The sequence below is a fragment of the Mesoplodon bidens genome, assembly GCF_964165515.1.
Source record: "Mesoplodon bidens genome assembly, chromosome: 16".
NCBI lineage: Eukaryota > Metazoa > Chordata > Mammalia > Artiodactyla > Ziphiidae > Mesoplodon > Mesoplodon bidens.
The window spans coordinates 63,513,062-63,538,511 of NC_138173.1; the positions used below are offsets into that span (position 1 = coordinate 63,513,062).

The following is a 25,450-nucleotide window of genomic DNA, read 5'->3' on the forward strand; positions in this document are numbered from 1 at the left end:
CATCCAGAGGAGATTTCTGGGGGTCGCTGCCTTCTTCCAGGGCTGGGTCTTGCAACCTAGATCACCGGCAATACAGGGCGGGCCACCCTTGGCTCCATGCTGACTCCAGGGGCCCAGGAGGTCCTGGGGGCATGACAATTCCTGACCACTCCTGGAGGCACACACGACAGACGGGGTTAACCGCTGAGAGGGTCTCTGTGCAGGCCACACCACCTTCTGAGCAGTCTGCTTCTTCTCCACCTCCCTAACTCGGCAGTGGGAATGGAGCAAAGAAGCCTCTGCACTGTGCCAGGCGAGAAAGTCAGCTGACCCATGAACCGATAACCCAGACTTCAGATTTTTGGGTGGGAGTTCCCTCTGGGCAAGAGGGCTCCCAGGGCTACTCCTTTTCAAAAACCAAAGGGGGAGTGGATGGAGGTGGCTGAGACATACTCAGTTTTCACCACTGAGGCAGGGAGAGTGATCCACTCGTTGACTGCAGTTTCTGGGGCATCCCGGGAGTGGTTTTTGCCAGTTTTGTAAGCACAGAAGAAATGGGTGAGGAAATGCAAACATTCACCCTGATGCAGCCAGGGGCCACGGAAACCACTGCACCAGTGGAAAGGATTCAGCATTGCACAGGCTTTTTGCTTTCTCTGCATGGAAGAAAAGAAGGGTGATGGGTGGAGAAGTTGAGTCCAGTATGGGGTCTGATCAGAAATGGGGCCGAGTGATAGAACCATCTGGAGGCAGGTAGCTGAGGCTGACACAGGGTGTCACTGTGGTTCTCAGTCCACCCAAGGTGGAACTGGCAGTCTCCCCAAAAGCTGACTTGGGGTATCACCCGCACTCCCCCTCTGCAGCATGGTCACCCTACCCATGGTTCTGGTGCTCCCGTCTAAGTGGTGATGGCTCACACTGTCCCCTCTACCCTGAGCAGCCCTTGTCCTATTCTCCACCAGCTGACCCCTCTTCATCTTCCTCATCACCCACCCACACCAAGCGTACATGGGTTCCTTGCGCCTTGCCCAGCTGCTACACCTTCTGCTTACACTCATCACGGTGCTGAGCTCACCAGATTAAACTACAGTTGACCCTTGAATAACACGGGTTTGAACACGGGTCCACTTATGTATGGATCTTTTTCAATAAATATGGAATTGGCTTCCAAATCCACAGGTTCCGCATCCGTGGATTCAACCAACCATGGATCGTGCACTATGTTCACAATCCTTGGCTGAATTCGCAGATGCAGAACCGTGGATATGGAGGGCGGACTACAGCACTTGAGCATCTCATAGTCTGAGGCAGGTCCTGGAACCAATGCCCCTCGGATACCGAGGAACGACTATAATTGGTTTCTTTCCACTAGAGTCTCGATTCCTGGAGGGAGCAGTGTATCCCTGGCTCAGTACACTTTATTGAGTTGTAAATTTCGCCCCTGTGGAGGCCCCCAGTCATTGCTTATGCAAGATTCAAGGGAAATACTTTTAACTGACGGAGGGAAAGTTCTGTATATACGTATTATTTTCTTCTTTTGTTAAACCAGGACATTTTAACTGCCATGAAACTTTGTTAAAATACAGATCTCCAGGTTCAAACATGATTTAAAACTTGTAAACTAAAATTTATGAGGGCTTCAAGCCACACAGCTTTCTGAAGTTTCTATGCCCAAGTTCACTGCTATCATCATATGTCACTGTGGCTTAGCCCTGTGAACGGGCCCCTGCAAGACAGAGAACTAGAGGGGGCTGCAGAGATTCTCCCTAAAATGAGCAGAATCTAAGTCACAAAAGGCTGCGTGGTTCCTTTCCTCAGCCCTAATCCTACTGTCCGTCACTTAAAACAAATAGCATGCCCCATTTACTCCCGACTCATGCCAGGCTTTCAAGCAAACGTTCTAGTAAAACTCTGTGTCCTCAAATAGGCCACATATTGTATGATTCCCTTTTTAAGAAATGTCCAGAATAGGCAAATCCACAGAGACAGAAAGCAGATGAACAGTTGTCATGGGCTGGGGGTGGGAGAATGGGGCACGACAGCTTTAAAAGGAAAGGGATTTCTTTCTGGGGTGATGAAAACGTTCCGAAATTAGACAGTAGTGATGGTTGCAGAGCATTGAGAATGCACTAGAGCCACTGAAATGTACACTTTAAAATGGTTAAAACAGTGCATTTTATGTTATATGAATTTTATCACGATAAGCAAAAGAATGGCTGTGTCTTACCTTCCTCCCAAAGGTGCACTAAAAACTGTTCAAGCTGTCTCAGAACCACAACACTGAGGACTGGAGAGGATTATCAGCTTTAAAAGGTGGGGGACAATGGGCTACCCTGGTGGCGCAGTGGTTGAGAGTCCGCCTGCCAATGCAGGGGACGCGGGTTCGTGTCCCAGTCCGGGAAGATCCCACATGCCACAGAGCGGCTGGGCCCATGAGCCATGGCCGCTGAGCCTGCGCGTCCGGAGCCTGTGCTCCGCAACGGGAAAGGCCACAACAGTGAGAGGCCCGTATATTGCAAAAAAATTAAAAATAAAATAAAATAAAACAACTTTAAAAAAAAAAAGGTGGGGGACACTATCCCAACATCAATGTGACGGGAGGGCGGCAGAGCTGTGTCCCCCGCGACAGCTGGTCATCCCAGCCCCACCTGTCAGAGGGGACCTGTGTGGTTCAGGCTCTTCGTAGACGACAGAATCCGCCACAAAAACCTCTTTGGAGCTGCTCAGTGCAAAGGCTCAGAGAACACTCGGGCACACTCAGCAAGATAAACTACAAGGACGGCTCACAGACAGACCTTTCCGAGACACAGGGACAGCCACAAGACACCGAAAGCGACTTGAGGTTTTTAGTAGCGTTGTCACCCACAGAATGAGGGTCAATTTTCAGTCAAGAAGAATCATTTTGATTACTGAATTTGAAGATCTGATACCTTTGTAATGAAGCATTCCACAAACTCTGCTGAAATAAGAAATACTTTTGATATTTTAAAAATAAATGGTTGGTTTTGAAAAAACTATATGGTCCTGGGGGGACAAAGTTAAAGATATGTGGCAAGCTTAATCAACCAAATCCGATTTGGGAATTTTTTTGAGGAGTTATTTAGCATAACTTTCCACGTTTTGTTTGTGATATAAATACACACATATACACCTAGATATGTATGTATAGTTATATTTATTCCCTGTGGAAAGGAGGGTTTAAGTCACTCTGTATTTCTTTTTTCCATGAGTCTAATGCTGAATTATGAGGATGCAAAGACTCTTAGAATGTTGAGCTAACCCATTAAAGGGCCAGACTTCAAAGAAAGAAAATGATTGATTGAAACACACACACACACACAGAGTTTTCTTAAAGTTATGGAAGATTAAGTAGGTACCATTGATTGTTCTGAACTGGCAGGAAAACTGGGGCAACTAGCATAGGTCTGGACAACCACGGAAAGCCCACAGTAAGGACCACACCGTGACCAGCCACCAGAGATTCAGGATGACAGACTTACCCAGAGCGTCCACTGGCAGGGGGGGGGCGTGCGGTGAGAAAGTGCAGGATACACAATTGACACAAAAAGGAAAATAATAAAGTCAAACTGGTATTCGAGCAGCAGTCTTACCTTTCTTTCATGTGTTAAAACAGTCCGTGGCTTGCCACCGAATTTTACATTGGGGCGATTAAACCCACATCCACCAAGAGCTGCAAATCCAAGTTCCCTTCCTTGACTTGCTAATAGTCTTTCCTTCCTATCTAAACAGACTTCCTAGTTAGTAATCAGCACCCCTAGAGAATGCAGCAAGGTTTTTTCTTAAAAAGAGAAATGAAGACTATATTCCTGTAAGAAGCCAATTAAGATGCTTTAACAAGAGCTTTCAAGTGTAATTTATTGTAACTTGAAAAGTAACTAGGGAAACCAGGATCGAAAGTTCAAGCTGGGGTGAAAGTGAAAATTTTTTAAATTTTTAAAAATTTAAAGAACTTAAAATTTTCATATAATAGCAAATAATATGCTAATATGGGACTCTGGGAGTCTGTTTATTAGGTTTATAATATTAGCTTTGCAGCCTCTGGTGAAAACAACTATTTCAACGTCAGGTTCAAGGGTTAACATATTAAAATGTTCCAGTTCCCTCCCTCAAAATCTCTGATAAACTTTTAGTAGTTACAGATGGAAACAGAAGGCTTTACCATAATTAATTTTTTAATTAAAATTAATAATAATATGGGAGTTAACTAAATGAGAAATAAGGCTTACCGACTGTACAGTAAGGTGGCAGAAGTGGACAAACAGCATAAAATGTTTCCCACTTCTGATCTTCTCTTACTTCCCCCAGTTGGGTTACAATCAGCTCTAGGACCTCAAGGGTCATGCGCTGACGTCAAGCAGCAGGGCTCGATGAGGGCTCAAGAGATGTGCCACTCAGAACCTGGGGCTTCTGGGTCAGCCCCACACCCCCTCCCCACCCTCCTGGCTGCCTCTGTCTTGTCCCCCTGACCACTCAACAAGGAGGCTCTGCCCCATGCACTGACCCTGGGCGCCGGCCTGGAACTCCTCAGAGGGCGGGGACCATTCCTCCAGCCCCCAACTCCCTGCCTAGTTTTTACGCCCGGTAGGTGTTCAATAGCCTGCCTTCCACAAAAATAGGTACATTCACCCACAGTTGGAGCACATGTCAAGTTGTTTTAAAATGATTTTAAGATAAAGTCTAATCAAACCCAAAAAACCATTAAGAGTTTTTTGACAGTGATATTTAAATACCTTTAGAGTACAAATTACCCTTCTATAGTATAGCAAAAAAGAGTCAAACAAAGAATGTGGCAAAAGGTGATACAGCTGCAGAGTGAAAGTTAAGGTAAATTAGTCACACACAAAAATAACACCCCATATGTGCCTGCCGAGGTCAGAGGGAAGTGCCAGAACCATGCTTAAATGTATAAACGCATTTCAACTTTGAAAAGGAGAGTCAGAAGATATTTTTAGATCAAAGATCACAGTTTTGGAAAAAGGAGTGGCAGAAAGCTGTTTGATGACCTTCTGAAAACATACTTAAGAGGAAGTGATTATTGTGCTGTATAAACCAGATTCAGTTCTATCAGGACAAAAAAAAAATGTATCCAAAGCATTGGATAAATCTCAGAAGGAACTACCAACACTTTACAAGTCAAGAGTCTAGGAAGCTACCACTTGAGCACTTGAGGGAGATGAAACCGACAGAGAGGCATTTAGGCAAAAAGGGACACTGCAGCTAACCAGACCCCAAAATAACTGGGAGTCTCAAATAACCAGATTTCTTCCAGCCCTTAGCTTGTACTGTTTCCATTCTCAGGCCATACTGCTTCTAGGAGAGTACTTCATTAACATTCACTCAGAATGATAACTCTGGTGCCTCCTAGAAAGCTCCATTCAGCCCAGAAATATACAAATGTGAGTTTTAAAAGGCACTTACATATTTTAGAAGAAAATTTTTTTATAAAGGAAAGAAACAAAAACTGTGTTCTGGTTGTTCACTGGAGTATCTAGAAAATCATCCAGAACATGCTAAGCTACTGATCTGACTTGGCATAAGAACACCATCACTGCTACCTTGTCTGGAAAGGATATGGTGCCCAAGACCATCAGATATACGACTGGGGCTGGAAAGATGGATGCTTCAGAAAGCCCTGATCACAGCCTCTACCGTCTCAGCCTTCAGGCCCAAGTGCCCCCAAGAAACCTCACAACTAAAAGCCAATTATTCCCGAGTCCCAGGACCAGAAGCATCCCCTCATGTTATACAGTCCGGCACCTCCATGTATCCTGAATCTTTCTAACCAGCGCCTTAATGGGAAGCTCATTATCCTCTCTAGGCAGCCTAAGCAGAGCTGGGCAAGTCTAATTACCAGCAACTTCCTTTTGTGTTGCACTGCAATCAACCTATCAGGCATCCCCTGTAGGTCCAAATTCTGCTAATTGGACAATGCCAGTGACTTTGAGTGACATATGAAGACTGTTTCAGCCTCCATGTAGAATTCAGATAAAAGGATTATCACTGCAGCCAAGAACTTAAGGCCTCTGAAAACCGTGGAAGAGAGAAAGGAAAACCACTACTTTTTCTTACCTCAACCTTTTCACCAAATTCCTAAACCTTTTCCAAGCCACAGATCTTCCTTGGACACTGGCTCCAAACTCATTAATCTCTCCTGTTGCAAAGCTGGCATGTTGTCAACTAGGTAGAGTTCAGCTCCAAATTTTTACCATCCTGTTCTTTTATGGAACCTCAGATTCAATGTAATATGGTGGCAGTTTTATTTACATTTACCTTTAGACTCACTAAAATGTTACTGGCCACAAACCCTATTCCACTTGTCGAATGCTAGCTCTCAGGCACCTGAGTTAGATAGAACATAAACTGCAGAAGCACCAAGACCAGGAAAACACATCCAAAAGAAACAAATGGGGCCAATACTAACAGAAAACCTGATCGTGGGTGAATATCCTGCTGTCTTTATCCTGAAATGGTCTCCTGGTTATTATAAGAACTGGGGGACATTTTTCAGAAATGCCAAAGCTTGAAAACTTTGTCCTGTCCTCTCCCCTCTTCTACCAAAGAATCCCATCTCTCCAGATGTTTGTTTTAATTCCAAATGAGAACTGCTTGCTTAGGAAAGAGGAAATCTGGTTTTGGGGATATCTACCTAAAAAAGTCGTTGTCTCAAAAAAACGCTCAAGGGCTTCCCTGGTGGCGCAGTGGTTGAGAGTCCGCCTGCCGATGCAGGGGACACGGGTTCGTGCCCCGGTCCGGGAAGATCCCACATGCCGCGGAGCGGCTGGGCCCGTGAGCCATGGCCGCTGAGCCTGCGCGTCCGGAGCCTGTGCTCCGCCACGGGAGAGGCCACAGCAGTGAGAGGCCCGCGTACCGCAAAAACAAACAAACAAACAAACAACAAAAAAAAAACCGCTCAATACTACCCACCCACAGAGCATCCTGATGGCGGGGGGAAACCCATTTTATCAATTGTGATGCAGCAAATTCCAAATCGTGGTATCAAGAAGAATTAGTCTAGAGGGAATGTCACCTGCTCAAGTTCGAGAGAGAGTCCCTACATCTTGTTAGGTCTTAGTAAAATGTTACGAATGCTTTCAAAGTGGATGGAGCTAGATTTTTCTCTTAAAACTCCCAGTTCAAGCCGGAAGAGCAAAGCTGCGTCATGGATCTGATAATTAACTGGTTTGCAAATGACAATCAGCTGGGGGGGGAGGGGCACCTTGCACCAGCAGTCTCATTTTCCTTATCCAGCTCCCACCCTCATGAACACCATGAAAAATCTCCCTACACAGCAATGATTCCCAGCTCCCACTGCAGCCTTTTCTAACATTCTCACGAGACTTAATAAAGGGTTTCAGAGATTATAGGCTGTGAAGGATGGAGGAGAAAATGACCTAATTTCTGCAATAATTACTATACAACATTTGCAAAGATGCTTTTATGCATTATTCCAAGGCTTCCAAGAAATTTATAGGTCTCATCACAATGCACAATAAGCATGGAAACTGTCAAATTTTGGAGACCAGGTCGGGGGAAGAAATGAGTCAAGTACAACTTTGCAAGGGTCTCAAATTAATAGATATTCTGCACGTGGGGACTTCAGTTCAGATAGATTCTATTAGCTCCGATCTGTTCACAGGACCATTACATGTAAGGCAGTCTGATTGAAGACTTTCCACTTCAAAGAAAAATCAAGCACGTGCTCATTTTCCCCAAGTAACACATTAACAGCAGAATTTGCAGAATTACCTTTTTTTGCTTTCTTCTGCAGTTTCAGTGTATCTGAGGACTTCTTTTTTATCTCTTGGCGAGCTTTTTTATATTCTAAGAGAAAGCAGAATATTGAATAATTTTACCACTTAGCTCAACAGAAAACACTTTAGCAACAGCCACTACTTTCATCACCAAACGCATAAACTATGACATGCAATAAATAGCTTTATTGGAATACAAAATGATAAAAATCTCATGAGGACATTTTACAGCAAAGGGGCTATGAACACGAAAACCAACAAAATGCACTGGGGTCTTTCCCTACAGTATTCATTCATACCAGCTTTGAGGAAACATGGTACCCAGGAACATTTTAATAAAAATTTTAAAATTCACAATTTCTCAGCTTAAGTGTCAGGAAATATTTTCAATATTATCTACTTTCCCAAGGCCCAGATCCACAGTGCTTCATTCCAAAAAGAACCCACGTGGCAAGATGCCAGCCAGATGTTACAATTCAGAAAAGAGCCCCTCAGACTACAGCAGGAGAAACTAGACCACATGGAAGAGAACTGGGAAAGGCCCAGCTGCCTTACTGTCACATTAGTACCAAGACCAGACACTGTGGACACGGAAGAGGGGCAGCCCACGTGACTCACATCCCCACCGGCCACTTCCTCTTCCCCCACCAGCCTACACCCAGCCTGGACTTTTCCATTTCTGTTGTTGGCATCTCCGTCACCCAGGCACGAACATCTGAAATGACAGTCACCTCTGATACTTCTCTCCTTTGCTACCCTCATCAACTAATCGCCAACTGGACCAGCTCCCACAAAGCCATCCCCGACCTTTCCCTCCCACCAGCCCTGAGCCTATCAGAGCAGGGCTCTCCCTTATATGCTCTCGGTAGCACCTATGAGTCAACTCTTTCTGGCTTCATCCCCTCAGATCTGCCCACACGCTTTCCCTCCACCACACTTACTGCAGGTTGTATGATCCGTGGAGCAAGGTCTCCTGCCCCTTCCGTACCACCAGCACCCCACCCTTTGGCTCCAGGAAGACTGACAGGGGTGGCGTCTGCCTGGACCATTCTGTCCCCAGACCTAGCACATGAGGTACTGAGACCCACTGGTTGAAGGTTAGCTTACATCATTAAAAGTTTGGTTTTCACAATGTGCTGAAATGCCCTAAGTGCGTCTCTGGCATTTAACACTGCTGTTACAAATCACTTTTAATTCAGCTGATCACAATTAATGTCACAGAGCGCGATCAGGCTACCCACTGAGTGATGCTTCATGCCCAAAACCCAGCACTGAGTCCTGCAATGGGATCACTTTTGACCCCTCATCCTCCAACACTGAGATGTCCACAGCAGCAGCGGGGAAAGAGCAGGTCCTCAGGGTGACATCAATGAACCCAGCAGAGGCACAGGCAGCAGCCGGCAACATGCCACCTGACACTAATATGCATCAGCCGCCTTGCCCAGTACCTTTTGCATGGTCTTTATCCAGCTGGTTGGCCACTTTCTTCCATTCTTCCATCTGCTCTTGAAGTGGGTTTATCAGACAATCGATTAAAGCACTTGTACCAAAGGAGAAAGAAAAGGAGACATTAAACAGACACATTCTGTTGTCAAGGTTTACGCTCAGCTGTCAAAACGTACCTGAATCACAATTACCTGAAGCAAGACAAGGCAGCACACTAAGCCCAAGTTCACATCCAAATCCCCCAACTTCACAGCAACCGTGTCCTCGGGAGGCTTTTCAATGACTGCTAAGAAGCTGTACACGTGACTGAACAGCATGACCTCTTCTCACGGCCCCTTTTTCCATTCCCACACTCTATTAACAAGCCACGCTGCAGATCAGTGGGGTCACACCTCTGGCTGCACAAGGGAACCAGCTGGAGAGCTTTTAAAAGGTGAGGACACCTGGGCCTCCCCCCATACCTGATAGAAACTTGGAGGGTGGGGGGCCAGCATTACCTTTTTTAAAAAAGGCCCACATGATTCTGACGTGCATTCAGGATAAGTAATGAATGTAGACTGTGGACAGCCTAGGCAGGATCAGAGGGGTGAGGGGTCTCCAGGTACATCCCTTCTTATTTTGTGCACTCTCCCAAACACACTGCAGTTAAATGAGTGGAAAGGTAGCTCTCAACAGAGAGGAATCCTGAGTCAGGGGAGCCAGGGTTTTTGTGCAATAGAAGTAGAATCGACCCGATCCTACATTACAGAGATGTTGTTGGGAACTTACAGAATGCCCTCAAACTGTCTGAATGGCACTGGTGAGAACTGCAACAAAGGTATATTCTCAGACTGCTTTTGGATGCTGGGGCTCCTGAAAATCTCCAAGCTTTTGGTACCACCCCCCCTCCTCTTACCAGGGTCTAGTGGCACCACCCACCTCGCACGCGCATCCTCTGGCCTCACCTCCTCCAGCTGTCCAAACCTTCCTTCTGAACAGAGACGCTCCCTAACCAGCCTGTGTCCAAGAGCCGCCACCCACCTCATCCCGTGTGTTCCTCCTCCTGTCATTCGTCACCGCCTGACACTCTATCAGGTTTATATAGTGTCTGGAGCATAAGCTTCATGAGTGCAGGATGTGTTTCCTACTCAGGGCTATGCCCTGTACACCTGAGACGATGCCGGCACATAGTAGCTGCTCAATACACAGTGGCTGTTGAACTGGCGTCTCTTCATCACTAAAATGCAATGAGGTGTCACAGGATGGGCCCCAGAATAAACAAGATGACGTGTGTGGGAGGAGGCGCAGGGGGTGCCATCCCGGGGAGCACTCCCCAGGGGCGAGGAGGGAAGGAGGAAGCCAGATTTTATCACACGCTCCAGCAGGTGCTTTCCACCGTGTGGACACTGCGTGCATCTGCACAAGAACACTGCAGAGATTCCTACGCCCATCTGACAGGGGCTGAGAGCCCAGCCCAAGATTACGGCCTGTCAGCGGCCAGCCCGGGGTTCAAACCTAGGCCCGGTTGACTCCAAGACCAGGTGCTTCCCACTACATTCTGCAGCCTCCTGAGGCGGTCCTGCAAGAGGGTCAGAGGGATTCCACCGTGACAGCCTCTCACGCAACTTGCAATTCCCAAAGCGGAGCGGTGCAGAAGTGCTGAATTATGCTGATCTGTTTGGGAGAACGTCCCACTCTCACTGGAACACTGGTGACTGTAGACCCCCGTGCCAGCCACTGCCATTTCTACCCATCCTGGACGCTTGTGAAACAGACAAGAGACTGGCAGTGTGGAAGGTTCTAGGAGCCACCCCCGCCCTCCTCGGCGGGTCTAGAGGACGTACACAGGTCCCGGGTAACAGGACGGCAGTGCACGCCTCACTCTCCAGGACGGCAGCTCCTCTTCCTATGAGGTTCCTGCAGGGGTGGGGGACCCAGAGGTCTCAGCAGGGTGCTTGGCGCCTCACACTGATGAAGCGTGAGGAGAGACACACAGAGAAGATCCCAGAGGGGGGGTGCAGGCTCCATGAGGCAGGGACCCAGGCTGTCTGGTCCTTCACTGGACCCCCAGGGCCCAGACCGCTGCTGGCAGATGCCCAGCCAAATACTTGTTCAGTGAGTGAGCAGACGGACGGGCTGTGATGAGAGATGGTCCGCGGGGCTTTAACGTTATGGGGAAACCAGCGCTGCTTGAGGCGAGTTATGCTATGTCTCACTGCTTCCTTAACCTGAAATCAGCAAGGGCGTCTCACCGCTTCCTTAACCTGAAATCAGCAAGGGCGTCTCACCGCTTCCTTAACCTGAAATCAGCAAGGGCGTCTGAGGTCTGGGAGAAGCATGGTCCTCACCTGGAAAACTGCCTCAGCTTGGCTTCTATGCTCCGATGCCTCATGCACATCCTGGTTAAGGCCGAGCCAATCTCCCTGGTACCACCTGCAAAAGCAACAGAAGCAAACATGAGGGACAGAAGACAAGTAGGACTCACTGAGATCCTTAAAGAGAGAATGAAAGAATTAAACTAGCCAGACTTCACCATGTTATAAAACCCAAGCCACGGTCTTTCAGACTTCTCACCAGGCTTGTGTACACAGATGTAAACATTTACATATGGCTACATATCTTGAAATCATCATCAAAACAAAAGCTACCTTTACTATATACGATACCCTCTAATATTTTCTATTGTTTTTTTTTTGGTTTTTTGATGCTGATTGTGACCCAGAAGTTGATTTTACAACCCACTCATGGGTCTGAAAAATACTTCTCAAGGAAGATGATTAAAATAGTATCTGATAGGGCTTCCCTGGTGGCGCAGTGGTTGAGAGTCCGCCTGCCGATGCAGGGAACACGGGTTCGTGCTCAGTTACGGGAAGGTCCCACATGCCGCGGAGCGGCTGGGCCGGTGAGCCACGGCCGCTGAGCCTGCGCATCCGGCGCGTCCGGAGCCTGTGCTCCGCAACGGGAGAGGCCACAACAGTGAGAGGCCCGCGTACCACACACACACACACACACACACACACACACACACAAAATATATATATATATAGTATCTGATATAGTATCTGATATCTAGGGGAAAGCTGTAGTTTTATTTTATTTTTTCCACTTCTGGCAAAATAATCCTCTTAGCATTATTCAGAACCACCAATGAAGCCACTCCATAAAGCCACATATTCTAGAATACAAGTCATGTAGAGAAGAGCAGGGCTAAGCAAGATGAAAGAGCAGGGTATGTTTTTTGATGGGTTTGGGTAACACCAGAGAAGTCCTCAAACGCAGCAAATGTCGAGTAAATTGAAATACAGCTTAGTGTCCCTGAAATTCTTGTCATACCTTTCCCTTCAGACACACCCTTTTCTAAGATTATTTTTGAAGTTCCCTTCCTTGCTCCCCTTAGAAACAATGCTTAAATCAGCATTTACTTGGGCGTGGAGGAGGGGGAAGCAGACTGCATCTACAGATGGTAACTCTGCACTGAGACTGGAAAACACAATCACAAATGTTATGAAAACACTGGGGCTCATGAAATCAGGGGGAAAAGTGTCCCCAAAACCATTGTTTTTATTTAATTTTTTTTTACAGACAAGGCCTTCAAGGGAAAGCACAGGAATTTATGGCAGGTTTAACCAAATCAAGTTAATAGGAAAAAAATTCCCTCCCCTATTAGTACTTGTGATATTATTACGGGCTGTATTTTCCACTCTGCCTTCTCTCCTAGAAATGCCAGTGTGCTGCTTCACTTCCACCTGTTTTCCATTTTATTCTGCAAAACGATCAGGTTTCCAGAACCAAAAAATAAAGTAATAATGGTGATACCTATTTAATATTTCTATATTTTATTTCAGTCTGAAAAGAAGCCTTCTGGAGCAATTCTTCCATTCTTCTAAAACAGGGTTTCTCAATCTGAACCCTATTGACACATAGGGGCAGGAGGATTCTTTGTTAGGGGGCCGTCCTTTGCGTTGTAGGATGGTTTGCCGCATCCCTGGCCTCAACCTACCAAAAGCCAGTAGCAGCCCCCCAGCCTGTGATATCTAAAAATGTTTCCAGACAGTACCAAGGGCTCCCTGGGGAGCAAGCTCTCCCCCAGTTGAGAAGCACTTCTGTAAAAGAAACTGACTAAGAATTAAAGGTCACCTGAGGCTGACTTTCTAAATGGCCAGAAGTGTAAAATGTTGCCCTAGCACTCCTGGCACCTGCCAGGAGTTAGTGACCACTGGAGCTTCATCATCTACACTGCAGCTTGCACCTCTCCACCCAGGAAAACCAGTAGAGGGCGATGTTTTCACATGAGCCACTTGCCTTCTGGGCTCATTTCAGGTCCTTCAGCCTTTATTGCTTACAAGCAAGGACGAGGAACACTTAATCCGCAGGGAAATATCTCTTATTTTTCCTGGGCCTTCATTTAATTAAAAGTTAATAACCCGGCCACACAAGGAAACTGGCACACTCATTCACAGCTGTTAAGAGTGTAAACTAGCACTTTTCTGGAGGAAAATTTGGCAGCATTTATCAAGAAATGCCTTAAAAACAAGCCCCCTCTCTGACCCAGCAATTCTACTCCTAGAAATTTTACCAGAAGAAACAACTAAGGGTGAGAGCAAATCTTTACCTATGAGGACAGTCACCGAAATGTTGCTTACGGCAGTAAAAACTGGAAATAACATCCCATTCTAGGGAGCAGGTTGAATAAACCCTAGGACACAGCCACACAACGGACGAGCACACAGTCACCCAAAGTGCTGGAGAGCGATGGTGCAGGTCCCAGGAAGTGAGTCGTTTGTAGAGACCTGAGGATGTGCTGGGCCCTGGGATGAGTGCTGTGCACACGTGAGCTCATTTAATCCTCCCAACAAGCCCAGGTGTGCTGGTGTTACTATCATCCCAGACAGGAAAAAAGCCTTCCGTAATTTGGCCAGCGTCACCCTGCTCGTAAGTGGGATTCTATCCCAGGCCCAAATCTACGGAGTCCATGCATTTAACCTCTCAGCACATGGCACTTACTACAGACAAAGGGCAGAGCCAGGAACCCCAAACACTCCGCTCAGCTACCTTAACTACACGCTCTTATGGATGCTGAGGCTTTACGGTCCAGCTCTCAAATGTTTGTTCCTGAGCCTAGAACTGTTGAATTGGCACCACGGGAACTACGCTCCAATCTTTGCTAAGCTGTTACACAGAGCTAAGTGACCCAGAGCTGCTTCGTTGATTACCCGTGAGTTTGAGTCTCCTCAAAATAAAATGCTGCAGTTGGAAAAGATCACCTCAAAGCTCAGCTCCCTCACCCCATTTCTCTGCTCCCGGTTTCTGGTAGCTTCCCAGATATTTTCATATGTTGCCACTGGTCATTTATCATCCCCAGGAAAGCCCAAGGCTTCCCAGAAACAGCTGAACTGTGGGATGAGAACAAGCAGTTTCTCAACATGCTGTGTGCAACCCACCACTGTGCTCTGCAGCACAGGGCTTCCTGTGAGAGAAGGAAATGAAGAACCGGAGCAAACTCCCAAATCGCAGCGTCTCTGTCCAAGTGGCACGAGGGCAGGAGACAGGCAGCTGACATCCTCCGCGGACCCCGGGACCCAGCCATCAGCACTGCGGCTGATCTCAGCCACACAGGGAGGGCCCTCTAAAAACAGCTCCATCCATGGATGTGCTTCACAGGGTCTTCTGCTCTTCCTGACCCCTTGCTAAGAACTAAAAAAAAAAAAATCAGCAGGTTTGAAAAAGCTTCAGAGGAAGCTGACTTTAGTTACAATGCCAGAGCCGACATCTGGAAGAGCTCTGAGCTGACAGAGAGAATATTTATGGAATCAAATGACTGCGATGTACTCAGCAGCTTGCGAGTAAGGACAAGATCTTACTTGTTTTCTGTTTTCCCTGCACCCAGCACTGGTACAGACTGAAGAAACCAACATGGACCACTCGGAGAGCACTTTTTTGCTATACCTGGAGGCGGAGCAAGGGACTGGGTTTGTCTTTAACACATAAATATTTGTGTATCATCTTTGGCACACAATAGAAGACTCAAAATAAATACAAGATCCTTATTATCTTACAAAAGGTCTATACGGATTCAAGGTCAGCCTGGAGAAACAATGGTGTATTCGTTTTTTTTAAATTGCAGTATAGTTGACTTACAATGTTGTGTTAGTTTCTGGTGTACAGCAAAGTGATTCATATCTATATATTCTTTTTCAGATTCTTCTCCATTATAGGTTAATACAAGATATTGAGTGTAGTTCCCTGTGCTATACAGTAGGACCTTGTTGTTTATCTAATTTTCTATTGTTGCTGTAATAAATTACCATAAATTTAAATTTATTTAAAATTTAAATATATTAAATTTAAATTTATCAATATTTTAATTTAAAGCAGCACACAGCTATTATCTTAGAGTTCTGGAAACTGGAAGTCCAAAATCAATTTATCCAGGCTAAAATCAAGGTGTCAGGAGGGCTTCGTTCCTCTGGAGGCCCAGAGAATCTGTTTCCTTGCCTCTTCCAGCTTCTACCGGCCGCCTGCACTCCTTGGCTCCTGGCACCTTCCTCCACCTTCAAAGTCAGTGTCCTCTCATCTTCTCTGACTCTGATCCTCCTTCCTCCTTCTTATAAGAGCTCTTGTGCTGTACTGGACCCACCTTAATAATCCAAGATAATCTCCCCCATCTCAAAATCCTTAGCTGAATCATATCTGCAAAGCCCCTTTTGTCATGTACAGTAACATATTCACAGGTTCTGGGGTTGAGGACGTGAGTGTTTGGGGGGGCATTATTCTGCCTACCAAAGATGAATAGGAGTTGTTAATTTGGGGAGAGTGCACGGGGCACTATGGTCCACTCTCCAGAGTCCATCTCCTCCTCCCCAGAGGATTAATCAGGGCCAATGATCTAATGCCATCCCCTTTGGCAGTGGCTGGTTCAGGGATGAGACAAAGATGGAGAGGTTGATGGGGAGGCCTTTGGGGAGAATGTCCCTATGTCCCTGATCTTTTTTTCTTTTTAATAAATTTATTTATTTTTGGCTGTGTTGGGTCTTCGCTGCTGCGCGCGGGCTTCAGTAGTTGTGGCACGTGGGCTCAGTAGTTGCGGCACGCGGGCTCTAGCGCGCGGGTTCAGTAGTTGTGGCGCACAGGCTTAGTTGCTCTGCGGCATGTGGGATCTTCCCGGACCAGGGCTCGAACTCGCGTGCCCTGCATTGGCAGGTGGATTCTCAACCGCTGCGCCACCAGGGAAGTCCCGACAATGTCCCTGATCTTAAGATCAACACACCGCAGAGACCCCACAGGTCATGAACTGGAAGCAGGCTGCCCAGCTGCTGTGGTCAGCCAGCATTCTGGCCGTGGGGACACCTGCCTTAGCAGGAAGCCCGTCCTGTGGACGGAACACAGAAGGAGCCCGAGCCTCCAGTGACCTCGCTGGGCTGCCAAATTAACACAGTGGGGAGCCTGCTCTCCTAGACCTGGGGCTCCTGTTTTGCAAATTCACACATCTCCTTATTTTTAAAGCAACTTTGATTTGGTTCTCTCTTTTGCCAGTTTAAAGAAGAGGGAAGGGAGCAACAGCCTCGTGCTTCCTCACAGCACCAGGAACCACCCTGTGGCTAAAGGAAATATTAAGTCCATCACGCGCTGCTGAGAGAGGCACAGATACTTTATGGCAAAAATCTTCATTCTTTTCAGCGTGATACATGTTAAGAACTTTCTCCCATAACAAGCAAAGGTTTTTATGATAAATTAGTGCAAAATCAGCTGACGATCAAAACTGGGTGATCTGCAAAGGAGATAATCCGTGGGAAGAAAGAAGTAAAAAACCTGGAGGTTAGACTATCAAAGTATGAACATGGGGGCAGAATACGATGAGTTTTGCACGTGAAGACACAAATTCCACAAACATTTATTCAGCACTGTATTAGTTTCCTAGGGCTGCTGTAACAAAGTACCCCAAACTGGTTGGTTTAAAACAACCAAAATTTATTGTCTCACCATTCTGGAGGTTAGAAGTCCAAAACCAAGGTGTCGGCAGGGCCCTGCTCCCTCTGAAACCTGCAGGGGAAGAATTCTTCCCTGCCTCTTCCTAGCTCTGGTGGTTGCTGGCCATCCACAGCTGGTAGGTGCATCACTCCAGTCTCTGCGTCTGTCTTCACATGGCAATTTCCCTGTGTGTCTGTCTTCACGTGAGACATATGTGAAGGTATTCTCCTCTCTGCCTGTTATCTGTGTCCAAATTTCTTTCTTCTTATAAAGACACCAGTTGTATTGGATTAGGACCTACCCTAATGACCTCATGTTAACTTGATTACACCTGCAAAGACTTTATGCCCAACTGAGGTCACATTCACAGGTACCAGGAGTTAGAATGCAAGTTGTCTTTTGGGGGGAATACAACACACCCCATAATAAGTATACAACAAGGATTAAAGTGATTCCAAAGATGACAAAGACCTAACCCTGGAGCGGCTCACAGACTGGCTGGGAGATTGCTATGAAATGGTGCAGGGAAAGTGATTGCTGCAGCAGCCCTATGAGGTAGGTGCTATTGTCCTCATCTTAGAAATGGAAAAAACTGAGGCTCTGGATGGTTAACTAATTGGCTGAGGGCCACAGAACTGGTAAGCAGTAGAGCTAAGATCCAAGCCCTGCTTTTACAGATACCGGAAGGCTCTCTCCCACCACGACAAGCTGGGGGCATTCTCCACCGAGGACAAAGAGACGCATTAAAGTCCCAAACATAATACCTTTACATAAACATACACAAACATAAACCTTTTAATGCCTATTGGGGAAGGATACAGGCAGTGGGGGGATAAGGAGAGGAGAGCCACTGACCCACTGTTCCTTCCCCCACAAAGCCTGACACGGCTACACCCTCCAGACTGCCACCTGCCACAGTGGCTTTGCAGACAGAGGCAGGCCGGTGGCATCCATCAAGTGGCATCGCCCATCCCTCCACGCTGCCTCACTTGCAGGTGGCGTCCATCTCCCCACACAGCAGAGGACTAATGGACAGGCCATCTTGGGGTTTACAGTGTGCAGGTGGTGAACGAGGCTTGAAAAGCTGTTCTTTCAGGCTCGGCTTCTGCTGCAGGAGGGGTCAGGGCTGGAGGAAGCGAGGTGTAAGAAGTGCCCAGGTGGAAGCACAGGGCTACGATAAGGTGCTGTGCATCTTGGCCACTCCTCTGAGCACTGATGTTGGGAGGCTAATTAAGAATCAGATGGGGCTTCCCTGGTGGCCCAGTGGTTGAGGGTCCGCCTGCCGATGCAGGGGACACGGGTTCGTGCCCCGGTCCGGGAAGATCCCATGTGCTGCGGAGCGGCTGGGCCCGTGAGCCATGGCCGCTGAGCCTGCGCGTCCGGAGCGTGTGCTCTGCAGCGGGAGAGGCCACAGCAGTGAGAGGCCCACGTACCGCAAAAAAAAAAAAAAAGAATCAGACGGCACCCCTGGACGGGAAAGTGCTCTCTGAAACCTCTGCAGGGGAGAGGGTCACAGGGACAGGCCCACCCAGGGCAGGTCCTGACCTCAGCACTGCTGACATTTTGGACCAGATCCGTCTTTGCTGAGGGAGCTGTCCTGGGCACTGGCGGATGTTTTGGTTAGCCCTCCCCCGCGCAAGTCAAGTCGACCAGGAATGTCTCCAGACATTGTCAATCGTCCCCTGGGTGCAGAATCACCCCCGATGAGAAGCACTGGCCTAGGGGAACACGTGTCCACCCACGAGGAGGGGTCGCTGATTCCGGTGCCAGACCTCGGGAAGCCTCAACTGACACACTCCACTGTCACGGCAGCTGCTATGGGAGCTATTAGCTGGTTGCCCACCCCCAGCTTCACAACCTCAGACAGGCAACTCCTGTCCCCACAATGAAGAAAAGATTCCACTTGCCACTAGAGACACACTGATTTCAGAATACGAAATTGACATTCCCCACAAAGTCAACAGGCACAAACTCCCTCACCCACAGACTTAGGGCCACAGGAATTCAGGCAGAATGTGTTCAAGTCCAGAACACGAGAATACCCAAAGGATTAGGAAAGAGCCCAAAGCCCACGGCAGGCGGAATCTCAGCACAGAAGTGCCACCATCTGTATGGTTAGGAGAACTCCTCTGTGAGGCCAACAAGAGGCAGGGGAGTAAGACATTGACCTCAAACCACTCAATGGCTTGTGACTTCTCCCTGGACACCAGCCAGCGATGCACTGTCGGCCCCGAAGCGTCTCTGAAAATCTGTGACTCTGGACACCAAACAGGCACCAAGCACACCTAACCCGACAGGCACTCTCTCTCTGTGGATATGTGAAACTGCTTGCTGCACCCAGTTGTTCATAAGTTTAAAAGATCTAAGAGAGGTGGCCATGCTCCCAGGCACATAACCACCAAACATAGCAAACATCAAATACAACTGTAGGTTGCCCCATGACATATTTTTATCAGAAATCTTTTTCCAAAACATAGGTTTATCCACACCCAATCTTACTTACCTGTTGAGGTGTAAGTGGGCCCCCTCGCCTGTCCACTGACCCCCAAAAGAGTCCTGGGGGCACCATAACAGCTGTATCCCACCCTTGCTCTCCGCCGTGCCACACACCTGGGTGACAGGCAGACCCTAAGCAGCCTGCAAGCCGCAGAGCATCCAAAGCAGCCGCTTTCCCACTGTGGCTGATTTGGAGTCTTAGCACAAACTCCTTGGCATCTCCCGAATTAGCGTGAGGGTCAGGAGGAAAAGCAGTGGAGCCAAAGGGTTAAGAGCTTGGCTCTGAAATCAGACAATGTGGATTCAAAGCCCAGCTCCCCCATTCGCCAACTGCGTGACCTTGGGGAGGGTCTAACTTGCTTAGATTCAAATGTTGATGACTGTACTCCAAAAAAATGGTTATGCCAATTGGTGTTTCATGTCATCTTGGTTGCATATAAATACCACATCCCAAATGCATCATCTGTAATTTCCAGTTGGGGCTTCTTGTGAACCAATCTGAGGTATCCTAGATTTTTTGTTTTTTTGGGTTTTTTTTACGATTTTTGTCACCAATCTTTCACAACTGCCTCATCCATATTTAATTTGATGGCTATATATATATTGTTTGAAAAGCAACTCGCTTTTATCTTCCTAAACATTCCACTTATTCTGCAGAAACAACCAATCTTGATTTTCACACTCCTATCCCAAAGATTTATGTACCTTATAATTAAATAATGTGATGACATACAATTGGCATATACAGGTTTGGGAACACGCACAACTGACCCTTGGTTAAGCTGACAGCTCAGGTAGAAGAAGTGTGTGGACACAGAGAGAAGCCTACTTAGCTTCGAGCTTGTTGCAGGCAGGGGTTGGTATATTTTATAGAGAAAATAAAGAGCCATGGTTACATCGATGGGCCAATTAAGTAGGGCTTTGATGTAGCAATAATCAGCCAAGTCCTACAAAAAGGCAAAGGCCAGAGTAATTAGCTCAGGCCTGGTTGGAGTGTCCATCCACAATGACGCGTTAGCCAGCGTGTGACAGCCCTCACTTTTCCCGCATCTAATATCGCCCTTCCCCGAGGAGCTAGCTAATGGGTACACAGAAGGCAAGGTAAGAGTACAAAGGAACAAAGCCAGAATTGTTCTGCTGGGGCTCAGGGTGGGTCGCCCCCAAATGCGCCACACTGGCATATTGATTATTTTGAATTCAGGTTACTTAAGAAATGGCCAGGGCTTCCCTGGTGGCGCAGTGGTTGAGAGTCCGCCTGTCGATGCAGGGGACACGGGTTCATGCCCCGGTCTGGGAAGATCCCACATGCCGCGGAGCGGCTGGGCCCGTGAGCCATAGCTGCTGAGCCTGCGCGTCCGGAACCTGTGCTCCGCAACGGGAGAGGCCGCAGCAGTGAGAGGCCCGCGTACCGCAAAAAAAAAAAAAAAGAAGGGAACTTAATTCTGATGCCCGAAGAGGCTCAACCATGACGCCCAGTTAACGAAGACCACACTTTACCCAAATGTTCAGTCCAAGGGACCGAGTCCAAAAGGCCATTAGATGGACCCCTACAGTGAGACCAGCAACAGGGTCAGCAGGGAGCCCTCGGGCACTCCAGGCCGGGGACCAGCAGGACCTCAGGTGGAGGCCGGCACACCTGCTTGAGGCTCTAGGCAGCGGATCTTCCAGGTGACCTCCAGGCTGGATTAGATGAGCCCCCTTTACCGCTGTAAGAAAAATGATCTTATGGCAGCTGGGATGCTGCAGGAGAGACAAGGGGCATTCCTATATTCCACAAACACTGCTGTGCTCGACGCTACTGTGGTCTTGACTCTTGGACTGTCAGCGGAGGAGACACACCCTGCCCTCCTGGGATGCAGCTCATCTAAACTCGGCAGCCACAGAGTTCAGGGTGACCTTAGGGCTGGGAGGTGCCTCGGAAAACTCACGAAGCAACAAACCAGTGGTTCCTTACTGCTCAGCACCCGACGCTTGCCTTAATGAGCAGAGAGGCTCCGGATGCCCCCTCAGGAGTCCCTCACCCACTGCCGTTTCTCTTGCTCAGGGAAATGCATCCGTGTCCTTCACTGTGTCCCTGTGAGAAGGCTGGTTCCTGTCGGGGGCACTGTCATTTTCATTAAAGGTCTAAGGAGGCATGCAGGGTATTAAGAATATCAAAAAACCAAACTGTTTCTTCTGGCTTCCTCAGCATTTTATTTTTATTCTTGGGCGCAGACAGATGGACAGCGGAGAGGTGGCATCATCTAATGCCCTGTATCTGTTTAACTACAGGAAGGGAAGGGAAAGGGATAAACAACTAGTTCCTGGTATTACGAGTTACCATACAGACCACCTATCATTTATATCAGCCACTCAGTAGAGACACTGGTCATCCATAAATCACTGAAGAATATCCAAATACCTTATGCTGGTCCTTAAAATGGTTTCAAAACTATCCAAACATTTCTGTATGTGCTATCTACATCACCGAAATATTCTTGCAACGAATACACAATTTGATTTCAAGGAAACGAATGAATGAGAAACATGAATAATATTTTAAGCGTGGAAGGATCTGTCCCTTTGTCTTCTGAGGGTAACTTAGGACAAAAGTGGAAAAACTTAAAAGATTTTCAAAAATAAACCCGGAAATCTCCTGGACAAAGGAAGCCTGACTTCCCTTTTGCTACAATGGCAGTCCTAGCGTGCTTCCATCCTCAAGGAAGAGAAAAACATGCAGAGTTTCCTGTTCAGAAACTGTATTCTTGGGCTCCTGTATGTGGCTGAGATGTGTGGGACAATCCAGCTGGTGTTCATGGGGCACCTAATACTGCGCATGCAACAAATGCTGGGGAGGATCGGCCACAGGTTTTGGGAAGATGCCCTTGTGCCCACACGTGGGGTGGAAGATACTGCAAACTGTTATCAGCTGACAATCGTTCAGCCAATCTCACACTTCCCAGCTTCTCCCACTTCACGACTTTTCAAAAAGCAGAGGAAACAAGAAAGAAAGAAAGAAAGAAAGAAAAAAAACTACACACAGTCCCACCACCATCTGGTGGCTTCAGACCAGCACGCACGAGATTCTGGCATGCACGGCACTGGCAGCCACAAAGAGCAATATTCCTCTTCTTATGTTGCTATTTCAAAAGCGAAGTGAGACTGGTAATATGGAAACACAAAAACACGGACACGCTCGCACTTCTAGGAAAAACCCCAGTAGGAGCAAAGGCATTCCGACAGGGACTCTCTCCACCTTCACTGCTGATGGAATGGCGCCCGGTTGCAAAGTACTGCGGGAGTGTCACCTGGGAAATGCCGCCGGCTCCCCGACATCTGCCACCATGAACTCCCGCTGCCAGGGTCTGCCTCTGCTGTATGGGTGCAGAAAGACGCTCCCGCTGGAGCCAGGCCTGAGCAGCTCGAGGACGCCAACACGTGCCAGCAAAGCAGATGTGGGTTGATGTGCAAAACCACACGTCGTTTTCTTAGCACATGAAATTGAACTGTCAGGCAGATAAGATGCTCACAGCCACTGATCTGAGCATTACCTCCCAGGCGGCTTTCAGGGATAAATCTCAAGGTGGCTTGAGGAATATGGAAGCAGAGGAGGGCAGTTCGTGTTTTAGGGGTCAGAGTTAAGAGCCTGAGGCACCCGTCTCCCCCAAAGGGTTGAGACCCCTGAAAGCGAACCCTTGATGCCTCTTTAGCTGCTCCTCTGGCTCTGCTTCTGTTGGTGACCAGACCCCTTGTAACAGAGATTATCCTTAGGACAGTTTATCCTAAAGCCTCCAGTATCTAGAGTCAGGTTACCCTTGTGTGTTGCTGGCCTAAGAGCTACTCTATTCTCTTAAGGGGCTTCTATACCTCCCTGAACTATGCCAGAATGTGCTGACTTTACCATCTCTCAGGAAGCAATCTTGCTGCTTTCCAAATTATTAAGAGTAGCTACCATTTACTGAGCATTGGCAATCTAACAGGCACTTGCAAGCACACTGTATTCAATTTTTAAAATCTCATGATACTCCTTCTATAGGTATCATTGTAAGGTAAGGATTATTATCCTCATTTTACAGATAAGGACAAGGGGGCTCAGAGAAGTTAAGTAATTTGCCCACGGTTGCACAGGAGAATTCAGGATTTGCATCCAGGGCTGAGTCCATAGTTAGAACTTGTAACCATCTGTGAAGATATCTCACTGTTGCTAACATGTACCAACATATTTGGTGGATGAGAACTTAGGTTTTTGCTCTCCAGCCCCATCCTGTGACTGAAGGGAAATAAAAACCCTGCCACCAGACATCTGTGTCATCAGCCAGACTCAAACCACACTGCCGCCACTTCAACTGTGTGTGAGCAGGCTGGTCTGCACGCAAAGCCCTGGGATCAGGGGGGCATGGGCTGTCTCAGCATGCCTCACCTCCTGCAAGCTTCCTGTGGCACTGGGGTGCTATTTATTCGTGCAGAGGACCCTTCTCTACTTGCCAGAAGAATCTTTCCCCAAATCACCCTTTCAGCTACTGACCCATCCCAGGAAGGGCCGCTGAAGTAGCGTTTCCCAGAAACGGCCATCCCTGCTTAGCCTAATTCAGCATCCCTTGGTTTTCTACAAACACTGTGTTTCTCATAAAACAGCACATAAAGTGCATATCTTTGGACATAGTAGGTGCTCAACAAACCTGACGAAGTGGGACCTGGCAGACATGCCAAGCTTCAAGTTCTAGGCCCGTAACACTGGCTCTGCCCAATTCTCTTAGTACATCTCCCTCCTCCCCACTCTTTCCTCCATCCCCACTCCACACCCCACCCATCCCTGTAATAAGGAACCCATCAGGAGAGGTTAAGATTTAAGATTCCAAGGGAAAAGTGGTTGCACTTAGGCCGAGACGACACCCGTGACACTGGAAATGCAGTCAGAGTTCCCTTTTGTAGCTAACTTCCCAGCCAAATTCACTTAAGATCATTCAAACACTTAATTACCATCTTAGTGTCTTCCCCTCAATTTCTATCTCGAGTCGTACCTTCCCCCAACGGTTTCTGCATGAATGTTTGGATGGTTTCTGACCTAAGAGTAATTGAAACTCTGACCCTGGTACAGCCAACAGGAGGCTGACTCTTACAGCCAAACCGAGAAAGCAGGTCTCAGGCTCCAGGTGGCAAGAAAGCAGCACCGTGACACAACCAACGTGTCCTGAAGACCCTACAAGCCCGGCCAGCCCTGACCTCCCATCCTCCATACAGGGTACAAACTGGTTTTAGTTCCTAGCTCCCCAACTGAGTCTCAAGGTCAAGCGGTAGTAATGTGGGTCCCAAAACTATTCCTCTCCTCAATTCCCTGAGCATTCCACCGCCACGCAGACCGTGCCAGGTGAAATGCAGGTGGACCAGGTGCCCTGGACAGGGAGGACAGACACGTGGAACGTGAGTGTTCACCATGTTGCACGCCCATAGGACACGGTGGTTTTGCTGGGACAGGCTCCTGCTGGTGAAGCTTCCCCACCCCCGCCAGATGTCTTCCTGCCAACAGAGAAACGGCAACTCTGGGTCCAGAGAAAAGAGGAGGCTTGGGAGCATCTGACAACGTTTGAGGGCAAAGTGGCTCAATGGAAGCTGAGAGCGGGTCACAACGTGGTCCTCGGTTCCCACTGGCCTCCATCCCTCCCCATGCCCGGGACAGTAAGAAGCCTGCAGAGGACCCAGTATACAAAGGTGGGCGTGGAGTGATGTTTCTCCTCTGCCTTGCGCAGGGCTAGCAGCTCAGAGGCCTCCGGCACCGGCACTGAAGGATGGGGTAATGGAGGGAAGGCGCGAATAACGGGGCCAGGTGATCG

General features: G+C 47.9%; 1 protein-coding gene across 9 annotated transcripts in view; it reads right to left on the bottom strand.

The window, feature by feature from the left end:
- MTSS1 (MTSS I-BAR domain containing 1) overlaps window positions 1–25,450 on the bottom strand; it is a 164,741-nt gene that overhangs the window by 25,264 nt on the left and 114,027 nt on the right. For 8 of the 9 annotated variants that reach the window (XM_081214332.1, XM_081214340.1, XM_081214337.1 and 5 more), the window contains 3 exons: window positions 11,525–11,609; window positions 9,200–9,291; window positions 7,747–7,821 (listed from right to left, as the gene is read on the bottom strand). In XM_081214332.1, coding sequence (XP_081070458.1) covers window positions 7,747–7,821; window positions 9,200–9,291; window positions 11,525–11,609 — 252 coding nt within the window. Of the gene's footprint in view, window positions 1–3,479; window positions 3,523–7,746; window positions 7,822–9,199; window positions 9,292–11,524; window positions 11,610–25,450 lie in introns of those variants that run through there. The other variant, XM_081214338.1, reaches the window with a different exon arrangement.